Source organism: Podarcis cretensis (genome assembly GCF_951804945.1).
Source record: "Podarcis cretensis genome assembly, chromosome: 6".
In the NCBI taxonomy this organism is placed as follows: domain Eukaryota; kingdom Metazoa; phylum Chordata; class Lepidosauria; order Squamata; family Lacertidae; genus Podarcis; species Podarcis cretensis.
In genome coordinates, this window is record NC_137175.1 from 66,995,504 (window position 1) to 67,019,999 (window position 24,496).

General features: G+C 43.4%; 1 protein-coding gene across 7 annotated transcripts in view; it reads right to left on the bottom strand.

Moving 5' to 3' along the window:
• Positions 1-4,280: 4,280 nt before the first annotated feature.
• Positions 4,281-24,496, bottom strand: part of ERICH3 (glutamate rich 3) — a 61,622-nt gene continuing 41,406 nt past the window's right edge. For 3 of the 7 annotated variants that reach the window (XM_079982559.1, XM_079982562.1, XM_079982561.1), the window contains 5 exons: positions 16,665-17,081; positions 13,084-13,233; positions 8,606-11,219; positions 6,890-8,398; positions 4,281-4,777 (listed from right to left, as the gene is read on the bottom strand). In XM_079982559.1, coding sequence (XP_079838685.1) covers positions 6,913-8,398; positions 8,606-11,219; positions 13,084-13,233; positions 16,665-17,081 — 4,667 coding nt within the window. In that variant the 3' untranslated portion in view covers positions 4,281-4,777; positions 6,890-6,912. Of the gene's footprint in view, positions 4,778-6,889; positions 11,220-13,083; positions 13,234-16,664; positions 17,082-24,496 lie in introns of all 7 variants that reach the window. The other 4 variants (XM_079982563.1, XM_079982564.1, XM_079982560.1 and 1 more) reach the window with 4 other exon arrangements.

The window sequence follows — 24,496 nt, forward strand, 5'->3', positions numbered from 1 at the left end:
GCGTATGCACACCATTTGAATGGCAATGCCCATTAGCTTGGGGGGGCAGCCCCCTCAAATATTTTTTGGGAGGGGCCGAAGGGACCTCAGCCCCAAGGAGTTTCCAGGATTCATTGGTGGGGGGGTGGAATATGTTCTAAATATATGTTGTGTATGCAGAAGTGACACTATTAATGATGTTAAGAATGTGAGGCAGCCCTCTAGAAGTATGGTAATGAAAAATCACACAAAAAGCATGTTGATATGCTCATGCTGCTATACTTTCATATACACATCATAGGGAAAAAAATCTGAATCCATGGCAATTAATAAACAAATTTATTCACCCATAAAATTCATAAATATCATAGATTGCTTCGGATGGCGAGGAGGGTAGAGAACACTGACCACATATTATTCCACTGTAGAATTTGACATACCTCAGAGACATTCTGGATGTTTCAATGGCCAAAATGAGTTCTCACCTTGAAAGCAGAAGTATTGCACATCATTCACATAAGAACAAGCAAAGGAGTGCCTGGAAAAGAGTCAGCCCAAGCCATCTTGCCACTTGAGGCAAATAACAAGATATCATCCATGAATCTTACTTCATCGCAGGCAACATTATCCGCTGTGCCTGGAGGCAGCAGGCTAGCTTAGGAGGTGTGGGGCAGGCCAAGTGGCAAACTCAGCCTGTCTGCCAACACCTCACCACCACTTCCTGCCCATCAGCATTTGATGTCTGGGGTAGCTGGCTCCCTCTGCCAAATGGTAGCACTGGCCCCAATCAGAAATACAACAATTTAAATCTCTCAATAGAAAAATAATTTGCAATTTTTGTTTTAATCACACTGAAAATCTATTTATATACACAGGCTTAAGCAAGAGAAGCTGAGATGCTTTATGTGGCTACTTCATGTGCCTTTTACGATGCATTAGCAATCCCAGAATAGAAATGGAAATACAGGTGGGGATGGATGCAGATGCAGAAAGTATATTTCAGACATGGGACAGCTTGTCATGCTCTGGTGCTGCAGAGGAAAATGGCCTCTACTGAAATTCTCTGATCTGCACAACTATTAAGGATACGGGGGGTTTCATTTTCTATGGCATCTCTGGTCACCACTGCAGGAAATCTGGGACTAGATTCCATAAGGACAGATAACTGCAAAGTGAAAAATGGCTCTTGCACAGTCCGTTAGAATTCCCTGAAGTCCAAGATCCTTGATCAAACACTGCTTTTATATCTCTAAGTCTAAGCAAACATCCAGAGTTGTGAAGGCTAAATATATTGAAGGGGCAGGGGAGTCTGCCATTTGGGACTCACAGGGATGTGCTAACTATTGCATCTGACACCCAGGCTCAAAGAGTAGAGGCATTCGGCCAACCTTAAGAAAAAACATCCAAGTGGTTGGTGGCCAACTGGCCAAATATGGGTGTGACTCCTCCTGTACTTTTAACTGCTGTTTCATTTGCAGAAATCAGGAGATGAACCTCTTTGCAACATGGAAATAAATGCTATCACCTGCTAGCATCAGCAGACCAAATTGCTGTTTAAGCATGGGTGCCATGGTTGTGTTACGGCAAAACTTGTGCTTTAGAACTTCCTGTCTATTATTAGGAAGGTTCCTTCACCACATTGTTTTAAACATCTGCAGAAACCTTTTAAAAAAATTCAGGAAGCCTACCCAGCTCTCTATATGTGATTTTTTTAAAATTCTGGTGCCCCCCCCCAGTGTTTAATTATAGTTGTTTTATGTATGCTTCTTAAGGGCTTTGTGAATTCTAACCGCCCTTCATCTACAGCTGTACAATGTACACTGCTCAGAGAGCTCTTTGGTTACACAGCTTAAAACTCTTTCTGAATAAAATTAATGAGACTACCAAACGTTTATTTTAATTGCAAGCCAATGGACAGTGTTATTGTTCTGCATTGGTTGCATGCTGCAAGTAACTGAGGCCCTTAATAAATAAGAGGGAGGCATGGAATGAGAGAATAATGTCTCCTGCATCAACACACACTTCCATGTACATGTGCACTACTACCCACCGTCATGCACACAGACATACACATGCACACTGCACCATGTGGTAAGATGCAAGGAAGCGCAACAGGAGTCCATTTGTCCCCACCCCAACCCAATAGATGCTCACACACATATTATGTCCTTTTAGTGGAGGGGATGGAGCAGAGGAAACGCTTCCCTTTGCCTCCTCTCCCACCCTGACACAAGCAGAAACACAGAGAAATCATTCCACCTACTTGTTTCCTCCTACTCCCTCTCTCTCCTTCCTTCTGCAACTTCTGAGCAGCTGGGATTGAGCTGGGACCTGTTGAGCATCCCAACTGCACATCTGGACAAGTGATGCTAAGGCATTCATTTGGGGGGGGGGTTGACCCCACACTATTTCCCCAACTCTCTTCCTGCCCACCCTATGTCTATTCCCGGTTGCCCTTACGCAGCCCGATCATGTTCAAAAATGGAACCTAATTGTTTCTTGTTTTCATTCTCATCAATGTCATGTAATTTAAAACGTGATCATTTTCCATTTGAGGGGAAAGCATTAAATTGCACGGGGGAGGAGCTCTCTTCTTTCATATAATGCCAATCCATTGTTGCTGAAATTAGTGGCCCAGTCCATATTTACACATGTAGAAGATTCTAATGTGTCTGTTAAATTGGTGATGGAAATGAGGAAAAACAACACCTTCCCAGTCATCCTTTAAGCAGGAATCCCACCCACAGAATTCAATGGGGCTTAGTAAAGGTAAAGGGACCCCTGACCATTAGGTCCAGTCATGGCCGACTCTGGGGTTGCAGTGTTCATCTTGCTTTATTCGCCGAGGGAGCCGGCATACAGCTTCCAGGTCATGTGGCCAGCATAACTAAGCCACTTCTGGTGAACCAGAGCAGCACACAGAAACACTGTTTACCTTCCCGCTGGAGCAGTATCTATTTATCTACTTGCACTTTGAGGTGCTTTCGAACTGCTAGGTTGGTAGGAGCAGGGACCGAGCAATGGGAGCTCACCCCGTCGCGGGGATTCGAACCGCCAACCTTCTGATCAGCAAGTCCTAGGCTCTGTGGTTTAACCCATAGCACCACCCATGTCCCACACATCAATAGGGCTTACTTCTGGGTAAACATGGATAGGATTGTGCTGCTAGTCTTCGCTATTCTGTTCATTTTCAGCATGGGTGGCTCACATCCAGTAGATGACACGCCTATCACTACTGGCCATTGACCATGCTGGGTGGGGCATGACAGCACTGCACCCCTGCAGGCCACACAGCACTGATGCATGGCCCATGATGGCTGAATTACTGAGAAACTGCAAGGTCAACATGTGAAGAAAACCAACACTATGTGGCATCTACCTTTTGTAGGTACATCACCATGTAGATGGTGGCATGGGGATGTTTTGTACTCTGGTGCTACACCCCACACACAAACACAAAAATGCAGTCTTCACCCAAGAATCTCAGCATTTTTAGATAAAATAATATTCAAACTGACCTAACACTGCTGATGTTTTAGACTACAATTCCCATAAGCCCCAGTCAGCATAGCCAGCGGTGAGAAATGATGGGATTTGTAGTTCAAAGCTTCAGGACAGGGGGCTTCATATTGGCTACCCCTGCCATTCATGTTAAGGCATGTGCATGTGCTCTGATACTGGTGAGGTCTCTTTCTGTACAACAGCGCAAAGCCCTGTGTACATGTTAAGACATTCAAATGGAGCTGCATGGTGCATAAGTGCTATTTTTGAGGCAGCTAGCCACACCACTGAAATAACACATGTAGCATGCATGCCTGAGGAATTGTGATTATGTCTTCAAATGGCTTAGCTCCCTGTGGAAAGTTCCACTTGTACAGGGGAGACTGCCTGCCCCCTTCCCTTGAAAGAACAGAAGTGCAAGGAGCCAAGTCCACGGAAAAGGCAATGGAATCGATGCTTCAGCATGTCCTTACATACAGCAACAACAAATAATACTTTGCCCTTAGTCATGTTGCAGCTCCTCTAAACAGGAGCTCAGTTAACATGAAAAGCAAAGTGGGCTACGCCCTCTGTGCCTGGGTGCAGAACTAATCCCAGTGTAAATGAACATTTGATATTTATATTTTGAAAGGATGTAGAAAAGACCCGGTCAAAACATATGCACCTTTCTATTGGAACACATGTGTCTAGCCTTGCTTAAACAGAAAAAAACCCCAAAACCTCCAAAACCCCACACAAATGACACATCAAAGGCAGCAGGGGGGGTTGAATGGATATAATCACAATATGTACAGTTCTCATCTGTTTTTTCAGGTGTTTTATTATTCTACATAAAGCCCTCATTGTGGCTCTCACTATCACCACAGTTAACTGGCTGATTTTTGTGAAGTTCCCAGCAACATAATAATTTTCTGCTTTTTTAAAAGAAATGTGTGGCAGCTGTTGGACAGGCCTCATGATTATTACTTTCATAATTATAAAGGAGTGCTATTTCTGAAATGGGCTAGATAGGCTTATTTCTCTAGTCTGGAGCTGTTCTGGTTAAAAAGCAGCAGATGTTTATGCTACTCATGAAGGAAAAGAAAGAAAAAGGAGGGAAGACACCCCAGACAGCACCAGCCTAGAGTGATTTGTGGAAAAGTTGCTAAATAATCATAATTGTAATATGACTAATGGAAAAGGGAAAATGGAAGCTGTGGAATAATTGGAGAGAATGCTTGGTTGGGTGAGTCATTGTTTCCACCTTGCCTTGGGACTGTAGTGATGACACAGTGGGACTGTCAAACCCCAGAGTACTCTAAGGAAGCAAAAAAGGAAAAGAAAGTTAGCTGTATAGGGTGCAGATTACAAGTCTGACATAACAAGGACTAGCAATTCTAATCTGCTACTTTGGAAAGTTGTTTGTTTTCTGTGCATTGGGACATCTCTTAAGATATTGTAAAGAAATTTTGGTTCCTGGAGTCAAAGAGAAGGTGTCTCACTGTTTGTGTGCCATTTTCCTCTGTTTGCATACCATTTTGAATCAAAATGTCAGAATGAACCTTTCAAAACTGGCCTGGCCTTTTGATTGCAGTTGATCCTCGGAGCTATTAAAGCAGTGCTTTACTCAACCAAGGACCTTTCAAAGATGTTTGCATATTCTTTCTCAACTTCCTTATCCCCCAAACACTAGCCCACTAGCTGGGGACGACTCCGGAAGGTGAGAGCCATTTTGGAATAAGTGCAACCCCACCCACACAGCTAAGAATGATGAAATGGTGCAAGCAAGATCTATGTGTGAGGTAGAAAAAACCAAAGCTGTCAGTTTGAAAAACAGACAGAGAGAGCTGAGCTGAGTTTTGAGCTCTGCAAGGCAAAAGCATCTGGGATGCAGGAATGCCTTGCTCTGATGGGACTGCAGTGGGCATTCTCTGTTAAAATGTTTACGTTATCTTCCTCCACTAGTATATCTGTAACACAACAAAACAAAACAAAATGCCAAAGAAAGGCCTCTCCAGCAATCTCATCTGCTAAAGAAGACCAAACTTGGCTATCTACTACTGCCACCACCAGCCTCTGCTTAGAAGAGTGGTATACAGTGGTACCTCTAGTTGCAGGCGGAATCTGTTCCAGATCCCGAGGTTTTTGCTACTGGAGGTGTCTGTTCTGTGCATGTGCGCAGTGCGGTAAAGCGCTTCTGCGCATAAGCGTGCAGCGAAAGCCAGAAAAATACTTCCAGGTTTGCCGCATGTGTATCCCATGTTAGAATTCTGCTCCGTGATTGCAGTCATGGGATTGTTGTCTATCACATGATGGTATATGTTTTGACTCCACAGTGGGAAGTGACAGAAACAGGATGTTTGTGTTACTGTGTTCCGTGAAGTGGGACTATTGTCCTTTGTTCTCTCTCTTTGCTGTCTGATGCTAGAGAGAGAGGGAGCCATGTTGCAGTGCTCCGTGTGTGTTTATATGTAAATAAAGTAGATTAGCCAAAATGCTGAGTTGCTGAGGTCTGTTATGCAAGGTGTGAAGATTCTGCGGATCCCTAAGTGTGCCGGTGTCAGTTGGCATCGGTCGCTGTGAAGTTCAGGCAAAAGAAAGCTTTTGAAGCTCCTGAACAAACAACCAGGAGGGAGAGAACATGCCAGTCAGGCATGTGTCTCTGCCAGGGTCCTACTCGAGTGTAGAACAAGCTCCTGACATCCCAAAGGATACGTAAACAGAGGTGTGCGTAAGTAGAGGTACCAATGTACAAGCAACAGCTCCTATCAGGTCTACCATTCAGTATTTTCATGATCTAAAGGAACTGGGTTGAATCATTTAGAAAACTGTGTAAAAAATATATTTCCCAAGTTGCCATTTTAGCCTGCTACACATAGGCCCATAAAATGGTCTGAAGGAAAACTGAGCAGTTCTACTGCAGCCATTAAGCAGTCTGGCCCCATAAGCTGTCCTGAAGGGAGCCCCCAGCCGAAACGATATGCAAACAGCTCCAAATTCCTCCAAGGAGATGGAGGTCTGTGTGATATTTTATTATTATTTTAAAAAAACAGCCATGTAAAGCCAAATCAAGCACCTTTAAACTCCTATTGATTTGTAACAAGTAAATGAGTAAGTGCATGTTCAACTCTCCCCAGTGAAATTAGTGTCAAGAAAGGTGGAACTTTAGCTGGCTCATGCACTCTGCTCCAGAGCTATAGCTATGGAGGCAACGAAGTAAGGTGAGTTTCAAAGACAGGTTATTATTATTATTATTATTATTATTTCCTGTGGATGAGTGTTTGCCATTCAAAGGAGAAAAGTCACACAAACACACACATGTATGGCTAATTGGCTAATGCAAACACTTAGGCAGGCCTAAAGCAACTCTTTGGATTGGGGCCATTTCTCTCTCTCTCTCTCTCTCTCTCTCTCTCTCTCTCTCTCTTACCTTCATTCCTAGTCCCCTTCTTCTTAGTCAGATGTTCGAGAAGATTCTAGGCTGATCATTTGCAAAGTGAAGTTTACTGGCGGCTGTCCTTCAGGCTGTTGTGCATTGCTGGGAACAATTTCTTTCACCGGCAGATTTTCTTCTGGAGACTCTTCCTCTCCTGTTCTCCTCTGTTCGTTTCTATATTTTTCCTCCACAGTACCTGCTTCCTCCACAGTACCTGCTTCCATGGCTTTGTCGCTCTGAGCACCCCATGTTTTTCTTTTTACTACAGCTGCAAAAACTTCTTTCCTCCCAGCCTCCTCCTTGTGAGACAGCATTTGAGTCTCTTCTACTAAAACTTCCCCCTCAAGTTCTTTAGGCTCTTCTTCCTCTTCCTCCTCCACTTCATCGCTCATAAACGATACTTGTTCTATCAACTTCTGCATCCCTGCCAACAGAGCTTCCTCCACATCTCGCAGCGTTATCATTGGTTCTCCTGTGTAATATGCCTCCTCTTCCTTCTCTATTTCATCGCTTGCATCTTCTACCTGCACCTCCAGGTCAGGTGACATTTTCCCGGCCACAGTCTCTTTTGGTGTTTTTTCCACTTCATCTTGAAAGCTGACTTTACTGCCCATTCCTCCTTCTGCTAATGCTGCTTTTTGTGTGAATGGCTCAGATAGGTGTGATGCCTCTGTCACGCCAGCTACCCTTGGGGTTCCTGTGATGGTCATCCCATGGGCTATTTCATTCTCATGTGCCATGGACAGAGACCCCCTTTCTCTCTCTTTCCCTGAAACTTCAGCCTCTGTCCTCCTTCTAATTGCCACCTTTCTCCCTGCCTTTGTCTCTTCAAAATCCACTTCTCCTTCTCCTTCTGCCTCTGTCTTCCTTCTTCCTACTCTTTGTTTCTGTTTAGGTGCTGCCACTCCAGATCCCAGAATCACTTCTGTCCCTCCCTCTTCAACTTCCTCACCCTCCTCTTCAATTAGATCCTCTTCCTCCACTGCACCTTCTGCACTGGCCACCACGCCTTCAAGGGTTGCTCTTCTTCCAGCCCTTCTTTCTGAACTTGTCTTGACACCTGACCTCTCTGCCTTTCGTATTACTCTTGCTTCCTGGGCTGTTGTATGTTCATCTTCTGCTGCTGAAATGACCCCCTCAGCCTCGCTCTCTGACAAGGGTTTGCCCACCTCAGATTCCAGTTTCTGTCCAGCCGAACCTTCATCTCTAGATATTCTTTTCTTCTCGTGTTGATACGTTTTCCTTCCAGACCTTCTTTCTGAACTTGGCTTGACCGCTGACCTCTCTGCCTTTCGTATTGTTCTTGCTTCCTGGGGTGTTGTATCTTCATCTTCTGCTCCTGAAATGACCTCCTCAGCCTCACTCTCTGATAAGGGTTCACCTTCCCGAGGTTCTAGTTCCTCTTGAGCTGAACTTTCATCTCTAGATATTCTTTTCTTCTCTCTCACTTCTAAGTGTGTTTTCCTTCCAGCTCTTCTTTCTGAACTTGGCTTGACTGCTGAGCTCTCTGCCTTTCGTATTATTCTTGCTTCCTGGGCTTCTTCTTCTGCTCCAGAAATGACCCCCTCAGCCTCACTCTCTGACAAGGGTTCACCCACCTCAGATTCCAGTTTCTGTCCAGCTGCACCTTTGTCTCTAGATAGTCTTTTCTTCTCTTGTTGATGCGTTCTCCTTCCAGCCCTTCTTTCTGAACTTGGCTTGACCGCTGACCTATCTGCCTTTCGTATTACTCTTGCTTCCTGGGCTGTCGTATCCTCATCTTCTGCTGCTGAAACAACCCCCTCAATCTCAATGTCTGACAAGGGTTCACCTTCCAAAGGTTCTAGTTCCTCTTGAGCTGAACCTTCATCTCTAGATATTCTTTTCTTCTTTCTCACTTCTACGTGTGTTTTCATTCCAGCCCTTCTTTCTGAACTTGGCTTGACTGCTGACCTCTCTGTCTTTCGTATTACCCTTGCTTCCTGGGCTGTCGTATCCTCATCTTCTGCTCCTGAAATGGCTCCCTCAGCCTCACTCTCTGTCAAGGGTTCACCTTCCCAAGGTTCTAGTTCCTCTTGAGCTGAACCTTCATCTCTAGATATTCTTTTCTTCTTTCCCACTTCTACGTGTGTTTTCCTTCCAGCCTTTCTTTCTGAACTCGGCTTGACTGCTGACCTCTCTGTCTTTCGTATTATTCTTGCTTCCTGGGCTTCTTCTTCTGCTCCTGAAATGGCTCCCTCAGCCTCACTCCCTGTCAAGGGTTCACCTTCCCAAGGTTCTAGTTCCTCTTGAGCTGAACCTTCATCTCTAGATATTCTTTTCTTCTCTCTCACTTCTACGTGTGTTTTCCTTCCAGCCCTTCTTTCTGAACTCGGCTTGACTGCTGACCTCTCTGCCTTTCGTATTACTCTTGCTTCCTGGGCTGTAGTGTCTTCATCTTCTGCTCCAGAAATGGGCTCCTCAGCCTCAACGTCCGACAAGGGTTCATCCACCTCAGATTCCAGTTTCTGTCCAGCTGCACCTTCATCTCTAGATATTCTTTTCTTCTCTTGTTGATACATTTTCCTTCCAGACCTTCTTTCTGAACTTGGCTTGACCACTGACCTATCTGCCTTTCGTATTGTTCTTGCTTCTTGGGCTGTCATTTCCTCATCTTCTGCTGCTGAAACAACTGCCTCACCCTCAGTGTCCGACAAGGGTTCACCTTCCAAAGGTTCTGGTTCCTCTTGAGCTGAATCTTCATCTCTAGATATTCTTTTCTTCTTTCTCACTTCTACGTGTGTTTTCCTTCCAGCCCTTCTTTCTGAACTCGGCTTGACTGCTGACCTCTCTGGCTTTCGTATAGTTCTTGCTTCCTGGGCTGTCATGTCTTCATCTTCTGCTCCTGAAATGACCCCCTCAGCCTCACTCTCTGTCAAGGGTTCACCTTCCCAAGGTTCTAGTTCCTCTTGAGCTGAACCTTCGTCTCTAGATATTCTTTTCTTCTCTCTCACTTGTAAGTGTGGTTTTCTTCCAGCCCTTCTTTCTGAACTTGGCTTGACTGCTGACCTATCTGCCTTTCGTATAGTTCTTGCTTCCTGGGCTGTCGTATCTTCATCTTCTGCTCCTGAAATGACCCCCTCAGCCTCACTCTCTGATAAGGATTCACCTTCCCAAGGTTCTAGTTCCTCTTGAGCTGAACCTTCGTCTCTAGATATTCTTTTCTTCTCTCTCACTTGTAAGTGTGGTTTTCTTCCAGCCCTTCTTTCTGAACTTGGCTTGACTGCTGACCTATCTGCCTTTCGTATAGTTCTTGCTTCCTGGGCTGTCGTATCTTCATCTTCTGCTCCTGAAATGACCCCCTCAGCCTCACTCTCTGATAAGGATTCACCTTCCCAAGGTTCTAGTTCCTCTTGAGCTGAACCTTCATCTCTAGATATTCTTTTTCTCTCTCTCACTTCTAAGTGTGTTTTCCTTCCAGCCCTTCTTTCTGAACTTGGCTTCACTGCTGACCTCCCTGCCTGTCGTATTACTTTTGCTCCCTGGCCTCTCATTTCTTCATCTTCTGCTGCTGAAACGACCCCCTCAGCCTCACTTTCCGAAAATGGTTCACCCACCCGAGGTGCTAGTTTCTGTTGAGCTGAACCTTCGTCTCTAGACATTCTTTTCTTCTGTTTCACTTCTAGAGATGTTTTTTTGGTCTCACCCCCCCACACGCCTGAAATGTCTTGGACTATTTCCTCCATTTCAGAGGAAACTCCTTGTCTGACACCTTTGCCGCCATATACTAGGGCTCCAGAAACAGCTGCTTTTTCCTCATCTGTGGAGACAACCCCTTCAAGGTTTGACCCCAGAGCCATGTCTTCTGCTTCCGCAAAAGAACCATCCTCCAGTTGGATTTTCGGGTATATTTTGTCCTTCACACCTCCCTTCAAGAATTTGCCTTCCTTACTTTCCATATCATCTCCCAAAGCTTCTTCTTCATCTTGTGTTTTCTCTCCCTTCCCCAGAGAACTCTTTGGTTTTTTGAGTTTTTTCTCTGCTTTTGCCTTTCCCCCAGCTGCCTTTCCTTCCTGATGCATGACTTCTTTTTCGGCATTGTCCAAATCTGATTCTGCTACTGCTTCTTCCTCCAGTTCTGCTGCAAGCTCCTTATTTCCTACTCGTTTTGCTTTACGAGCTGTTACATCTTTGCCTCGCAATTCTTCTCCCAAAGCTGTTTCTTCGAGGCCTTCCTCATCGGCAAGCTCCTCTTCGTCAAGTGCTCTTTCCTTGCCCACCATCTGTCTTGCATGTTCCACTTGCCCCGCAACCTTCTGTGATTCAAGCGCTCTCGATTCTTTTGCCAAGGAAGCTCCATCTGGCACTATTAAAATAAGCACAGCATGAGTTGTAATTGTGATAACTCTATCAGTGTTGGGTTGGGCTTTTTCTTTAAAAAAAAAAATACATTGCAATGAAAGGTGTCATATTTTTCAACCTTCCTTGCAGAGAATGGCTTGGTTTAGCCATTGTGAATCATCTGATGAGATCCTGCACTGACAACTTGTGGGCTAGATTGTGTGGATTAACCCATGAGGGACTGATGTGTGAAGGAAGCTACCTCGTGGGAATACACAGGACATGTTAATTTTCTGGACCCACATGATTCTATAGAAGTCAAGGCACAATAATGCAGGAAGGAGCCTTCTCCTGCTTTGACCCATTTTGTCCTGCTTAAGAAACTGCCACATGTTTCTGTCCACTCCCACATTTTTTAGAAGCAGCAATTCCTATATAAGCAGAAAGTTGTCAGTCAACCCTTCTTTTCCCAATAGCCTTGCCCATGAACGAGATTAGCCATGTCACTGAAATGGAATATACTCATACAGCAAGTTCATCTTGCAGAATAGCTCCATACCAAGTGAAGAGTTGCTGAATGATAGCATTGCAGAGATGAAAAGCATCTGGCAGCCATTAAATCAAGCATATATATATTGATACGTACACACGAGTGGGAGAATGGGGTGCTGAAAAAACAACTGGGACCCCAGTATCAAAAGAAAAGGGAGCACTACTCCACACCCTGATCAAAAAAAGACTCGTTGTGCAAAGTGCATTTGATACTAATGAAATTTATGCAGGTTGGGATTAACTGTTCTCATTGATTTCAGTAGTGGAACTGGCTGTCCAATCCTATGCATGTCCAATTTTCCACCCAGCAAAGGGTATATAGGCTATAGCCTAACTTTATTTTTCCTATTGGAGCTGTTGTCATTAAGTTGGGAGATACTTCACAAGCCTACATGTTATTAATTATGCTTGATAAACTACGTTTGATAAATTATGTTCTAAAATGTTAAAGGATATAAAGGAGTGGAAAGAATCATATTGACATCTATACAGAGAAATGGTTTCTTCCTGACTTGTATGCTTGTATAATCTAAACACTTTGCAGGAAAAATTGTAGGAGCTGAAGTGCTGATGGCATCCATCTATGCCCTTATGTGTGATGTTCAATGAACAATGCAATCATACCAGGCAATATCCTGGAATCAAAAAGCTGCATCTGAGGGGAATAGAGCTGGAGAGAGTGGTTATAATTCAGCCAGAAGGTCAAGAGAGGTGGTGAGGGGAGTGAAGCAGTATTGTTAGGAAAAACCACCATTTCCCTAGTGACAAAATTGTTTATGGAAATTGTAAAATTTGTACAGTATAGTGTGAAGTAGGAGGAAACATCAAAAGCTTTCTTCTTTATCCTCCTCCATTAGTCTAGTCAAGCACATGCCTATCTATCATGTAGGCCAAGACTTTCAAGTAGAATTTGGGTAATTAAGGCTCAAACCGGACATTGCAGGACATGTGTTGTTGATTCTGCTCCACATCTCCCCATACCATCTAGCAGAAGGCAACATTTTTGGTGCTTGCTTGCTCTTCCTTAATGGGAATACTAGTTAAAATGTGGGTTCATTCTAACCTGGTGGTTCAAGTATGATCAGTGCAGCTTTAAGAATTTAAGAAATCTGCTGTATCAGACATGGCAAAGCACACAAAAACACTAAAACACACAAGCCAGCCTCCAAACAGCCTAAACAAGCAACCTTCTTGTTGCTAGTTATTAAGACACAATCAAAACTACAAAATGAAGGAAATTAAAAGAAGGATGAGATGAGAGTATAAAAAAAAAAGAATAAAGATCAACCAGTATTGGAATGGGTTGTGGCACTTAAGGCTTTATCATTTGATTTTACCTTTATGTTTATCTCCTTTATGTTTATCTTTCTTAGCTATGCTCTCCTCCTCCTCATCCTCCGTACTGGAGTCACTTGGTTCAGGTTCAGAACTCAAAAGTCGATCATGTTCCATGGCCTCAGCTATTTTCTCTTTGACGGATTTGCCATCTTCAAAAAATAGCACAACAATCACAAAACAAGGAGCAAAAGAGAGAAATTGGGGAAATGCTGATCACACATTGGCTTACAGGTTACTCTACTAGCAATTAAGGATGCCAATTAAAATCCACATCACCCACATGGATGCATTAAACACATACATAAAGCAAATAGCATCCCATCCATCAGATATTAAAATTGCATGCAGTGGAATTTCCACAATACAAAACAACAACTGCCACTACTACTACTACTACTACTACAACAACACACAAGTTACAAAAAATACCACCAGATCATAAGGTGATCTTTTTGTTCAGAAATATTTTTAATTTGCACACAAACCAAAATAACAAGACAATAGAAAACCTGCAGATAAACTCAGGACATTTTTGAATACTAAGTTTCCAGATGCAATTCCAATGATTCCATCAATTCTCCAAACAGGTTAAATAGCTTGTGAGCTTCATCCCATTTTGATGCATGGGCAGATCCGAATGCAAATCCCCATGCTTCAACAAACATTTGATATTCCTAAATGCATGAGAAGCAACATGTCCTATTCTGCTACATTTCCACCACATTCTTATTAGGCCATGACACAGTTTAAAGCTGTGCTAATATTTTCATTGTAACCTCAGTGCTTATGCAATAAAGTTTATTTACATTTTACTTGTTCTTAACAGAGTATGTATTATTAATATTGCATTCCTATTAGCTTAGCAACCACTATTCCCGAAACAGAAACAGAAGATTTTTTTCTTCTTCTCGTCTCCAAAACGACATGTATATAAAAAGAAATCACTGCTGAAAGTTGCAAAGCTCTCTGGCATTAGTATAGGTTTCTTTTAAAAGAGGAAGCCTGATGGGTTCTGCCTAGGTGTACACACCTCATTAGCCCCATTGGGATCTGAACCCTCCCCAGTATTGCTTTGTGAACAAGTCTTGTACACAAGGAGTTTAAAGCACTTGGTGTGTAAGGATGATTTTCTTCCAGTTCTGCAGCATGGGTGAAACAGGTAGGTCATTGAAGTGAGAGGCTTGATGCTGCAATAAATTATGCACACACTGGCACCTATCCCATTCTAGTCATGCTGCCTACAACCAGTGGCGGAAGGGTCTGGATGTGTCTAGGAGACAAATAATTATACAACTTTTAGAAGACATCAGAAGGCAGCCCTGTATCGGGAGGTTTTTGATATCTGATGTCTTATTATGTTTTTATATGTGCTGGAAGCCACCCAGAGTAGCTGGGGCAACCCAGATAGATGGGTGGAATATAAATAATAAAATTATTATTGTTATTACTAAGATGTACTTATTTTATTTTATTTCAGTCCTGCCTTTCTACCAGTATAGGACCCAAGGCAGCTCACAATATGTAGATCCAAATGCTCATCCAGAATGGACCCCTGCACCCTCAACATACATGGAAGCCTGCTTGTGTAGGGGGGGTTTCTCTTTCTTGCTACAAAATAAAGTCCACTGAACATGTTTTATTTTTGTTTTTCCTTTTCTTTCGTCTCCCCCTATATCAGCCATGATCAACCCTATTCAAGCAGACATTCAGCACACTGGGGGGGACGGGACACCTTTTTCCAAAAAAAGAAAGAAAAAAAGGGACAGGCAGAAGATAATTTCAGTAGCCAGGCAAAAATCTCAACACCTCCAGCTACCACAGCAGTAGAGTCTGGAGACATCCTCTGCTAAATGCTATGTTAATTCAGATCCAGGACTATCAAACAACTGTTTAATTACCATGTTCAGAAATCTGAGCTAAACAGAAATGATGATACCCTTCTGCACTAAAATCTGTGGCAGGCCATTAACTCAACCCACATGATTACTCCATGCTTCCATTTTGTATTAGAGCACTTAATCCTATGTGTGTACTTGTTAAGTGGTTAATAACTTCATTCTTCAACAGTACTTAAATATTCATCTCATCTAACAGTCTAATTGGGAAGTTGCTCACATTGAGAATCCAGCATATGGATGAAGGGAAAGATTTCAAACAACTAAAACACCCATAAATAATTCAGCATAATCATCCAGAACTGTACTTTTCGCTCTCTTTTTTTCAATTTTCCTCCGTGTTAGATACATAACAAATTGCAAGGCAATGAAAAGCAACCCAGCCCAAAGATGTTTGCAAACCATTCCAATTTTCATAACATTCTGCACATGCCAAACTATTCCATTGAAAAGCACAAAGCAATAAGAAATAAACCATCAATGTCTATTAATAGGAAGCAAGATCACTGTATAATTCACCACCAGATGATTGCAGATAAAAATACAAATCAGAAGAGTTAGCATGACTTATGGCTTTTTTTCGTGTCTGCATCACTATGGGTTGATATTAAGTGACTAGAATGATTTCACTATGATCTACAGTTAAATAATAATAATAATACTACACACCTTAATTGTTTCTTTCCCTCCAAGGGGTTTAGACCCAGAAAAAAATAGGAATTGATTGTGCAAACAGTATGCATTTTATGATCCATAATAATAATAATAATAATAATAATAATAATAATAATAATAAATATGGTTTTAGAGGAGGGGCCATACCATAGCTTGTTGATAGAGCATGTGCTTTGTGTACAGAAGGCCCAGAATTCAATTCTTGGCATCTCCAGTTTAAAAGGTCAGATAGCAGGTGATATGAATGACCTCTGCTTAAGGCTTTGGAGAGTCGCTGGCAGTCAGAGTAGGCAATACTGGATAGGATGAATAGTCTGATTGGATATAAGGCAGACTCCTATACTCCTATCTTTAATTTGCTAAGTTTAAAGCTATGAAACTTGTCCATAATCTCACAATAAAAAAATGTGGAACAGAAACTTTTATCTCGTGTCTCACATATTCATCACTCCAAACAATAAAAGAACACAAAGATGTGGTTTAGATGTCATTATGTCTCTGAACCTACAAGAAGTATACACTAATTAACTTCGTTTGATGCAATTGTTTTTCCCTGTGTTGATAAATAGCCTTTCCAGCTGTGCTTTCAGACGGGATGACAATCAAGTTTGGGCACTGCTTGATCTCAGATCCATTTCACCTGCTTGTCTCCGTTTTCCATCGAGGAAAGTAATAAATTCAGCTGTCACAAAATGCCACGCAAACGATAGTGATGGAGACAAGAGGAAAGCTCGCCAAAGCCTTACATGTTAAATCACACAGACCACAATTATAGCACCCAAAACAACAGCATGGCATGGAGGTTTCAGTGCATGACACTGCCAGCAATTTGGCACACACAGTAAACTGGGGGTGGGAGGGGGAATCACATTGTTATAACAATAATGTTGTGTTTCACATGCCATCATCAAAGCTTAGAATGCAAAAGGATGCAGTCAGTCAAGAACAAGCAACGCCACACACTTGTATGCAATGGACCCATCAGAGTTCTGACTGCAGACCATACTTACCACCTTCATCCTCATCTTCAGAAGGTCCTCTGCTTCTGGTCTCTGCTCGACGGCTGTGTTCAGAATGCCCTAACACATCCTTCTCCCTGTCGTCCCTCATACTCCTGTGCACCGAACCTACAACCTTGCCTTCCTCACTGCCTGGACTTGAGTCTTGACTTCTTGCCTTCCTGACTTTGTGAGAGGTGCGTGGCACGTCTCTGGCTGCTTTGCTGGGGGCGTCCCCCATGTCTGGCTCTTCCTCCATGTCAGTTCCTTGGCCTTCCTCTCTTTGGGTCTTTGCGGTTTCACTTTCATACCCTGAATGTCTGTCGGTCTTCTCTCGCTTGCGGCCTCGCTTTCCCGTCTCGCGGTCGGAGTCGTTTTCACTGCTGTATGGCATGCTGCTGGAGGAGAGGGAGCGTGCAACCTTCCTGTCTACAAAGAGTAAAACACAATTTCATTTCAATGGCACCTTACCTCTTCTCAGTGCTTAAAATCATTGCTTGGAGGGTCTTGCGAAGAAACCTAAGGCTGTGTGTGAAACAGGCCTCCCTTCACAGCAGCACAAAGTGTTGCTAGGGGGATGTGAGAGCCCTTCAGGTTAGTGCTAAAGCACCAGGTTTTATAAGAATGAGTTCAATCTAGGCATCTACTCTTTAAAATATTTCTGGGGGATTGAGTAGTTAAGAACTTCCTGCCTCTGAGTCTGCTGTTATGGGTACATTAAAGATAGCATAAAGCTGTCTCCAATATTCCCTAGCTACTTTTATGCCAGGCAAGAGAGGCTTGTTTTCACTGAAGTGATCTATCTGCTTCCTTTTCTTGCTGTATTTAAGGTGCCAGGGGGCGGGGGGGAGGTTGTGTAACTCCTTTTAAAAGGGGTTGTCTGTCTGTTTTGGGGTGCGTTTGGGCCCAGGTCTTTCACTTGAGGATCTTCAACATCAGCGCCTGTGCCTAAGATAAAAATGCACAGTTTTGCTGAAATCCTTATTCACTTTGCTTTTGCTCAATGATTCCTGTGCGCTAAAACACAGTATCAGGAAAAAAATCAGTAACCGTATTCCCCCCCCCCCCCGAAATATATCTGTAACCCCTTTCATGCTCAAGGTGGTGTAAAAAGGGGGGGCAATAAAATTATAATTTGGAATAAAATGCCAGCTGCTAGGAGGACTCCCTGGTCCTGAATAGGGTAACTGTGCCCCTGAAGGACCAGGTGCACAGCCTGGGAGTCATTTTGCACTCACAGCTGTCCATGGAGGCGCAGGTCATTTCTGTATCCAGGGCAGCTGTCTACCAACTCCACCTGGTACGCAGGCTGAGACCCTACCTGCCCGCGGACTGTCTCGCCAGAGTGGTGCATGCTCTGGTTATCTCCCGCTTGGACTACTGCAATGTGCTCTACGTGGGGCTACCTTTGAAGGTCACTCGGAAACTACAACTAATCCAGAATGCGGCAGCTAGACTGGTGACTGGGGGCGGCCGCCGAGACCATATAACACCGGTCTTAAAAGACCTACATTGGCTCCCAGTACGTTTCCGAGCACAATTCAAAGTGCTGGTGTTGACCTTTAAAGCCCTAAACGGCCTCGGTCCAGTATACCTGAAGGAGCGTCTCCACCCCCATCGTTCTGCCCAGATGCTGAGGTCCAGCGCCAAGGGCCTTCTGGCGGTTCCCTCATTGCAAGAAACAAAGCTGCAGGGAACCAGGCAGAGGGCCTTCTCGGTAGTGGCGCCTGCCCTGTGGAACGCCCTCCCATCAGATGTCAAAGCGATAAATAACTACCTGACATTCAGAAGACATCTTAAGGTAGCCCTGTTCAGGGAAGTTTTTAATCTGTGATATTTAGTGTATTTTTGGTTTTTATGGAAGCCGCCCAGAGTGGCTGGGGAAACCCAGCCAGATGGGCGGGGTACAAATAATAAATTATTATTATTATAAATTATTATAGGTCAGTGGCAAAATGCTCAAGGAGACCTTGAGATGATGAATGAAACCAAGGTAGTGTCTAAAAGTGGAAACCTTGTAGTAATAGGTGACTTCAACTACCCTCACATAGACTGGCTACATATGTGTTCTAGTCATGACAAAGAGATAAACATTCTAGGTATCCTAAATGACAGTGCTCCAGAACAGTTGGTGTTGGAACTGACCAGAAGGGCGGTGACCCTAGACTTAATCTTGAGTGGCATGCAGGACTTGGTGCAAGATTTAAGCATTGTTGAGCCAATGGGGAACTGTGACCATTAAGTTGTAAAATTAAATATACATGTAAATGGCTAGGTCACCAAGGAAATCCAACAAGGTCACATTTGATTTCAAAAGAGGAAATGTCCCCAAAATGAGGAGGTTGGTAAAAAGGAAATTGAAAAGCCAAATCACTCCAAATGCTTGGGAGTTAAGACCACAATGTTAGAAACTCAACTTGAGTGTACTGTATACTGCAAATCAGGAAAAGTATCACAAGGGCCAAGATGATCCTGTGGGATCTCAGAAAGTATTTCATTTACTGCAAGGCACTGAGGAAAGGAGATCTTGAACCAGGCAGATGAAGGGCTTCTCCACTCTTATCTTTCCTCCACTTTTTCCAGGAAATCAGCAAAAAACCTGAATTGACATTTGCTCCAATGGAGCACTAAAGAGCAGTTTTATGTGGGGAAAGCTCTCGGGCATTTTTTAAAAAAAGCTTGGACATGGAGCTTTTAAGCACGAACCAGTGCCTGGAAAGAGTGGGGCAAAGGGTAAGTGAGGCTAAGAATGAGCCCCAACTAGACTGAATTAGCTGTCAGCTGAATTGACAGGTCAATCAATGCCTGCACACCTGGGCCTATAATGGTCTGGCCTGAGAGCTGCCCCATCAGTCCAAACAACTTTTTTTGTGATGAGTGCCTTGTCCTAGCCCTAGTTTATCCATGTCCCTTGTACTGATTATGCCCCTACCTTTGGCCTCTCAGACCTGACTTGCTCTAGCCTTATCCTTGTCTGTTTGCTCTACAACCTTGTCCCTGTATCCAAAAACTGAGAGCAGACACCTTGCTCAGACTGGACACTTATGTAGTCTTTTCTGATAATGCCACCCAGTTAAGGGAAAGCTCAAGCACGGATTCAGACTAAGGACTACTCAGTATCACTTTATAAAATGCTGCAGCTTCTAATTTCATTTGCAATAAATCCTCGACAAACAAAGTTCATTCATTTGCAAATACCTAACATTTCAACTGAATAATAGAATCCATTGGAAATCCGTTATAGACAAAACTAAAATCAATACTGCAACGTATTATATTCTTGTGTTTTCTATCAAATGCAGCTCTTAGTTCTGAGCTCCTTTCATGTCCTGCCTGCTTCCGATAATTACTTGTAAATTTTGCTAATATTTTAAATTATTCTTTCCATCTGTGCTACTCTGAATATTCTGCAGGGCTTGTGATTCTTTTGTAAAGGGGAGCAGGGAGGAAAACGTGTTTACTTGAGCAAAAATGCAGGGTTTTCTTTATTCTTTCATTGCAATTCTGTAATGTAAAGCATTTTCCAATAAATATTATAAGAATGAATGAAACACTACTGTGAGGTAGTCATTAAAATCTCTCTTTTCCATATGGGAAGCAAGGCTGTAGAACATATAGCTAAACAATGTACATAGTTAATCAGTAAACCAATTGGAGCCAGAACTCAATAAAACTGGTCCAGATTCAGCACTCTAACAAATGGACAGCGTCACTTAATGCATTTGATAAATATTAACATAACCTTCAGCATAAGATACTGAATGGATGTTTATTTTGGGGGGATTAATGTTACTGGGAAGGGACGCAGGTGGCGCTGTGGGTTAAAGCCTCAGCGCCTAGGACTTGCCGATCGAAAGGTCGGCGGTTCGAATCCCTGCGGCGGGGTGCGCTCCCGCTGCTCGGTCCCAGCGCCTGCCAACCTAGCAGTTCGAAAGCACCTCCGGGTGCAAGTAGATAAACAGGGACCGCTTACCAGCGGGAAGGTAAACGGCGTTTCCGTGTGCGGCTCTGGCTCGCCAGAGCAGCGATGTCACGCTGGCCACGTGACCCGGAAGTGTCTCCGGACAGCGCTGGCCCCTGGCTTCTTAAGTGAGATGGGCGCACAACCCCAGAGTCTGTCAAGACTGGCCCGTACGGGCAGGGGTACCTTTACCTTTACCTAATGTTACTGGAGGATACTGGATCAACACCCCTAATGACTTAAGGAGATATGTTTAGCAACAAAGCAGATAGAGACCCAGAGGTAATGTGAGCATCTCGCTCCTCCAACTAGCCTATCTTCATCAACCAGGACTGTCAAGGCAAGTCTTCATATTAATCCACATGGTAATGTAATAATGCAAGAGAAGAAACATGTTAGGGCTGGTGCAAACAAGCACACAACATGAAGGTCATTTAAAGATTGTTTCCTGTGGCAGCCCAATGGCACACACAAAGAAATTTGCTGCATACTTCAGGGTGGGGTAGCATGTTTTTTTTTTTTTTAATGTCACCATAGCCTTAAAAAGAAAAGAGAAAAACTTCAACATGCTACACAGAGACAGCTGCTTTAAAAGGCACCCATGCCTGTCTTATTTTGTGTGGACCAGTTGTAGGTTAACACAAATCGCTCCCTCAGAAAACTGCAGCAAATTAAAAACCAGGCTGGAAAGTGATAAGATTTAATTATCTATGGCAGCTTGTCATTGGTCAAAACACAGACATAGGGAACCTTATCACATCTTGTGCTTTAAGCTTGTCATTGGTGCCAGCTAATAGTATCAAATGTATGAAAGGAGGCCTTGAGTGCCATCTATTGGATTGGAAAGATAAGCAGAAACACTTTTAATAATTTAATAATAAATATACCTTCAGCTTCAGTGTCTCTTTGAATATTCTTTAGAAATGGTGAAAGGAGAAGAAAGACTGACTCATACTTCCACTCCCATCTCCCAAGGGAGGTTCTCATCTGAAGGGACAATGTGTACAATGCACACACACAGAAGATGCATAATTCTACCTATCCATCTGGAAAATGCGTATCATACCTGGAAGGATCTATCTGTTTTCCTCCCTGAACACAAGAATATGGATGTGGTTAAACAGAGCGCTTGAGTGATTCACGCTCCTTCTGCTGCCACTTGCCTCTGAGACATGTGCAAAAGCCACCTTAAAGCAGCATTAGATTTCAGCCTCGAAGTGTGTAAAAGGCCATGAGACATTTCAGCAACCCAGGTCATTAAAAATATTATCAGGTTTTTTGAAAACATAAACAGCCTGATACAGAAATAGCTGTTTGCCTCAGCAAAAACAGCCTGCACTGCTTTCCAGCTAATGAGTCATCCTGATTTATTCACAGGATTATGGTCTACGAGGATTTGAAAACCATACGTTCAGTCTTCTCTGACCTGTTCTCTGCCTGCGCTCAACAAAAATATTGCATGGAAAAATAAGGATTACCGTTTCTCATTTATCTAGAGACACTATTAAAATCTTCCACATTTGGAGAAATTTCGCTTTCATTTGGACCTGCACCAGCTGTTGAAATTCAAAGCTGTCAAGAAAGTGCACAGATTGGAGCGGACCATCGTTTTATTATTATTTATGAAGGATAGGCTCCTATCGTCATTTCAATTTTATTTTTATTTTTTAGTAAAAAAACAGAGTCAAGGAAATATGTGCATTAAAGGTAAAGGTAAAGGTACCCCTGCCCGTACGGGCCAGTCTTGACAGACTCTGGGGTTGTGCGCCCATCTCACTTAAGAGGCCAGGGGCCAGCGCTGTCCGGAGACACTTCCGGGTCACGTGGCCAGCGTGACAAAGCTGCATCTGGCGAGCCAGAGCCGCACACGGAAACGCCGTTTACCTTCCCACTGGTAAGCGGTCCCTATTTATCTACTTGCACCTGGAGGTGCTTTCGAACTGCTAGGTTGGCAGGTGCTGGGACCGATATGTGCATTGCAGTCCCTCAAAATCCTCTGTAACTATGTACTGAAAACCCTAAGGGTGGAATTCAACTGATGAGTTCTGTTAGTGGAAGCCCACCTAAGGACTTCCACTTGTGCAACGGGGCATTCCCATCTCCTCTCCTTGCTTGCCCCACCCCCTTCCCCTACGATTAGTTCACGTGCCAGGGACAGGAGAAACCCCAGAACAGCATGCAGAGGAGATTGTTCCATTTGGCAAGCTACAATGCTGGTCTGGACAGAACAGCATAGTGAGACACTGAATTCCTTCCTATGGGTGGTATCCACTATGCGAATCTTCAGTCAGTGCAAGGATTCTGCTTGAGCAATGGACTCTTCTCTCCTTCTCCCCACAACACTTCCCCCAAATCTGTTCCCCCAACCCACTGCAGCAGGTTTGGGGGCTGGGGTATTAGGGGAGGAGAGGGAGGCAAGTCCCACTGCGCAAGCAGAAATCCATGCACTGACAGGATGTGGTAGTTTAATACCACTCTAGATGGACCTAGCAAATTTTAATTTCAAAGAATGCTCCCAAGGTAGCATCACTGTAAGGGAAACTGAGAAAAGAAAAGGAAGATAGACCCAGCTGTCTAGTGCTGCTTTGAGTATCCTGCCAGAATCTGAAGATGAGGGGACTAGGAGAGGCATCATTGATGGGCCTTGCTGGGCATCAAAGGCCCAAGGATGCTGGGTTCTGATGCCAGCCCAGAAGGTGTCCCCATTTCCCTCCTTTCATTCGTTTATGGTATTTAAGGGAAACGTAGGGGAAAGCAACATTCTAACAAAATCTGAAAACTGCACACAATCTTTTATTTTGGTCACCATCATGTCATGACTAAGGCAAAGGCCTCTTTCAGCCATCTTGAGGTTTCAGGAAAATAGCTACATCTCAATGTTCAAAGCTTTCACTCTGCTTTTTGATTGCATGCCATGTATATCCTTCATACTGAAAAGAGAATATTGGAGCTCACTCATACTTCCTTCAAAAAGAGAGCATGCAGGAGAAAGCTATTGTTCCTGACCTAGCCAAGTCTTCTTCTAGGGCGAGTCTTGGAGTAACTTTGTTACATCCTAGCACAGAAGGAATCTCACAGTAGCTCTGGAACAGTTTTGTACAGTAAACTTCAGTTGTTTATAGAATCAACTAAGTTAGTTTTCAAAACTGTGATTCTCCACAATTGCAAAGTGTGCCAATGGCAAGGATGCTGACAGTGAGAGGTGAAATCACTTTCAGCCATCTTGAGGTGTCAATAAAACAGCTACTTTCGTGTATTTCAGGGCACTGCTATACTGTATCTGAGCTTCCTTTGATTGGCTGGAACTTACAGACAATAAAGTCTGGATATTGGGGGACAGTGGAAAGAAGGGAGAAATGGGCTTCTAGTAAATGTTTTCAGAAGGTGTCTCTAATTTCCATTTTTTCCTGGCGACTGAAGCAAGGAAGGAAATCTGCTTAGGAATGAATGTCCGAAGCACATTCTCCAGTGTGGAACAACACATTAGAGACAGAAACTTATTTTGTTTCTTGCTGAAAACTGCTCCAGGAAGTAAGAGAATCCAATTCTCACCAACAGCAGTTGGGCTACATTACACAAATCAAGCCAACGGATATATTAAAACTTCTAAAGTAATGGCTTTAGACTGTGTCAATAAAAATGACCCGAATGGGTGCTTTATTGTCATTCTGTAAATAGCACTGTTACACCAACAGAAAGAATTACTTGACCTATTTTCTCATTTTTTCATGTGCAGAGTACTATGTTTACAATTGGGATACAGGGTTGTTAAATGAGATTAATCTATTAGCACATCAGAACCGAGAGCAGGGCTTCAGAGGTAGTCTTCAGTTGTATGGAACTAGAACACTGATGGGACATTTACTCTTTTTGCTACTCATGA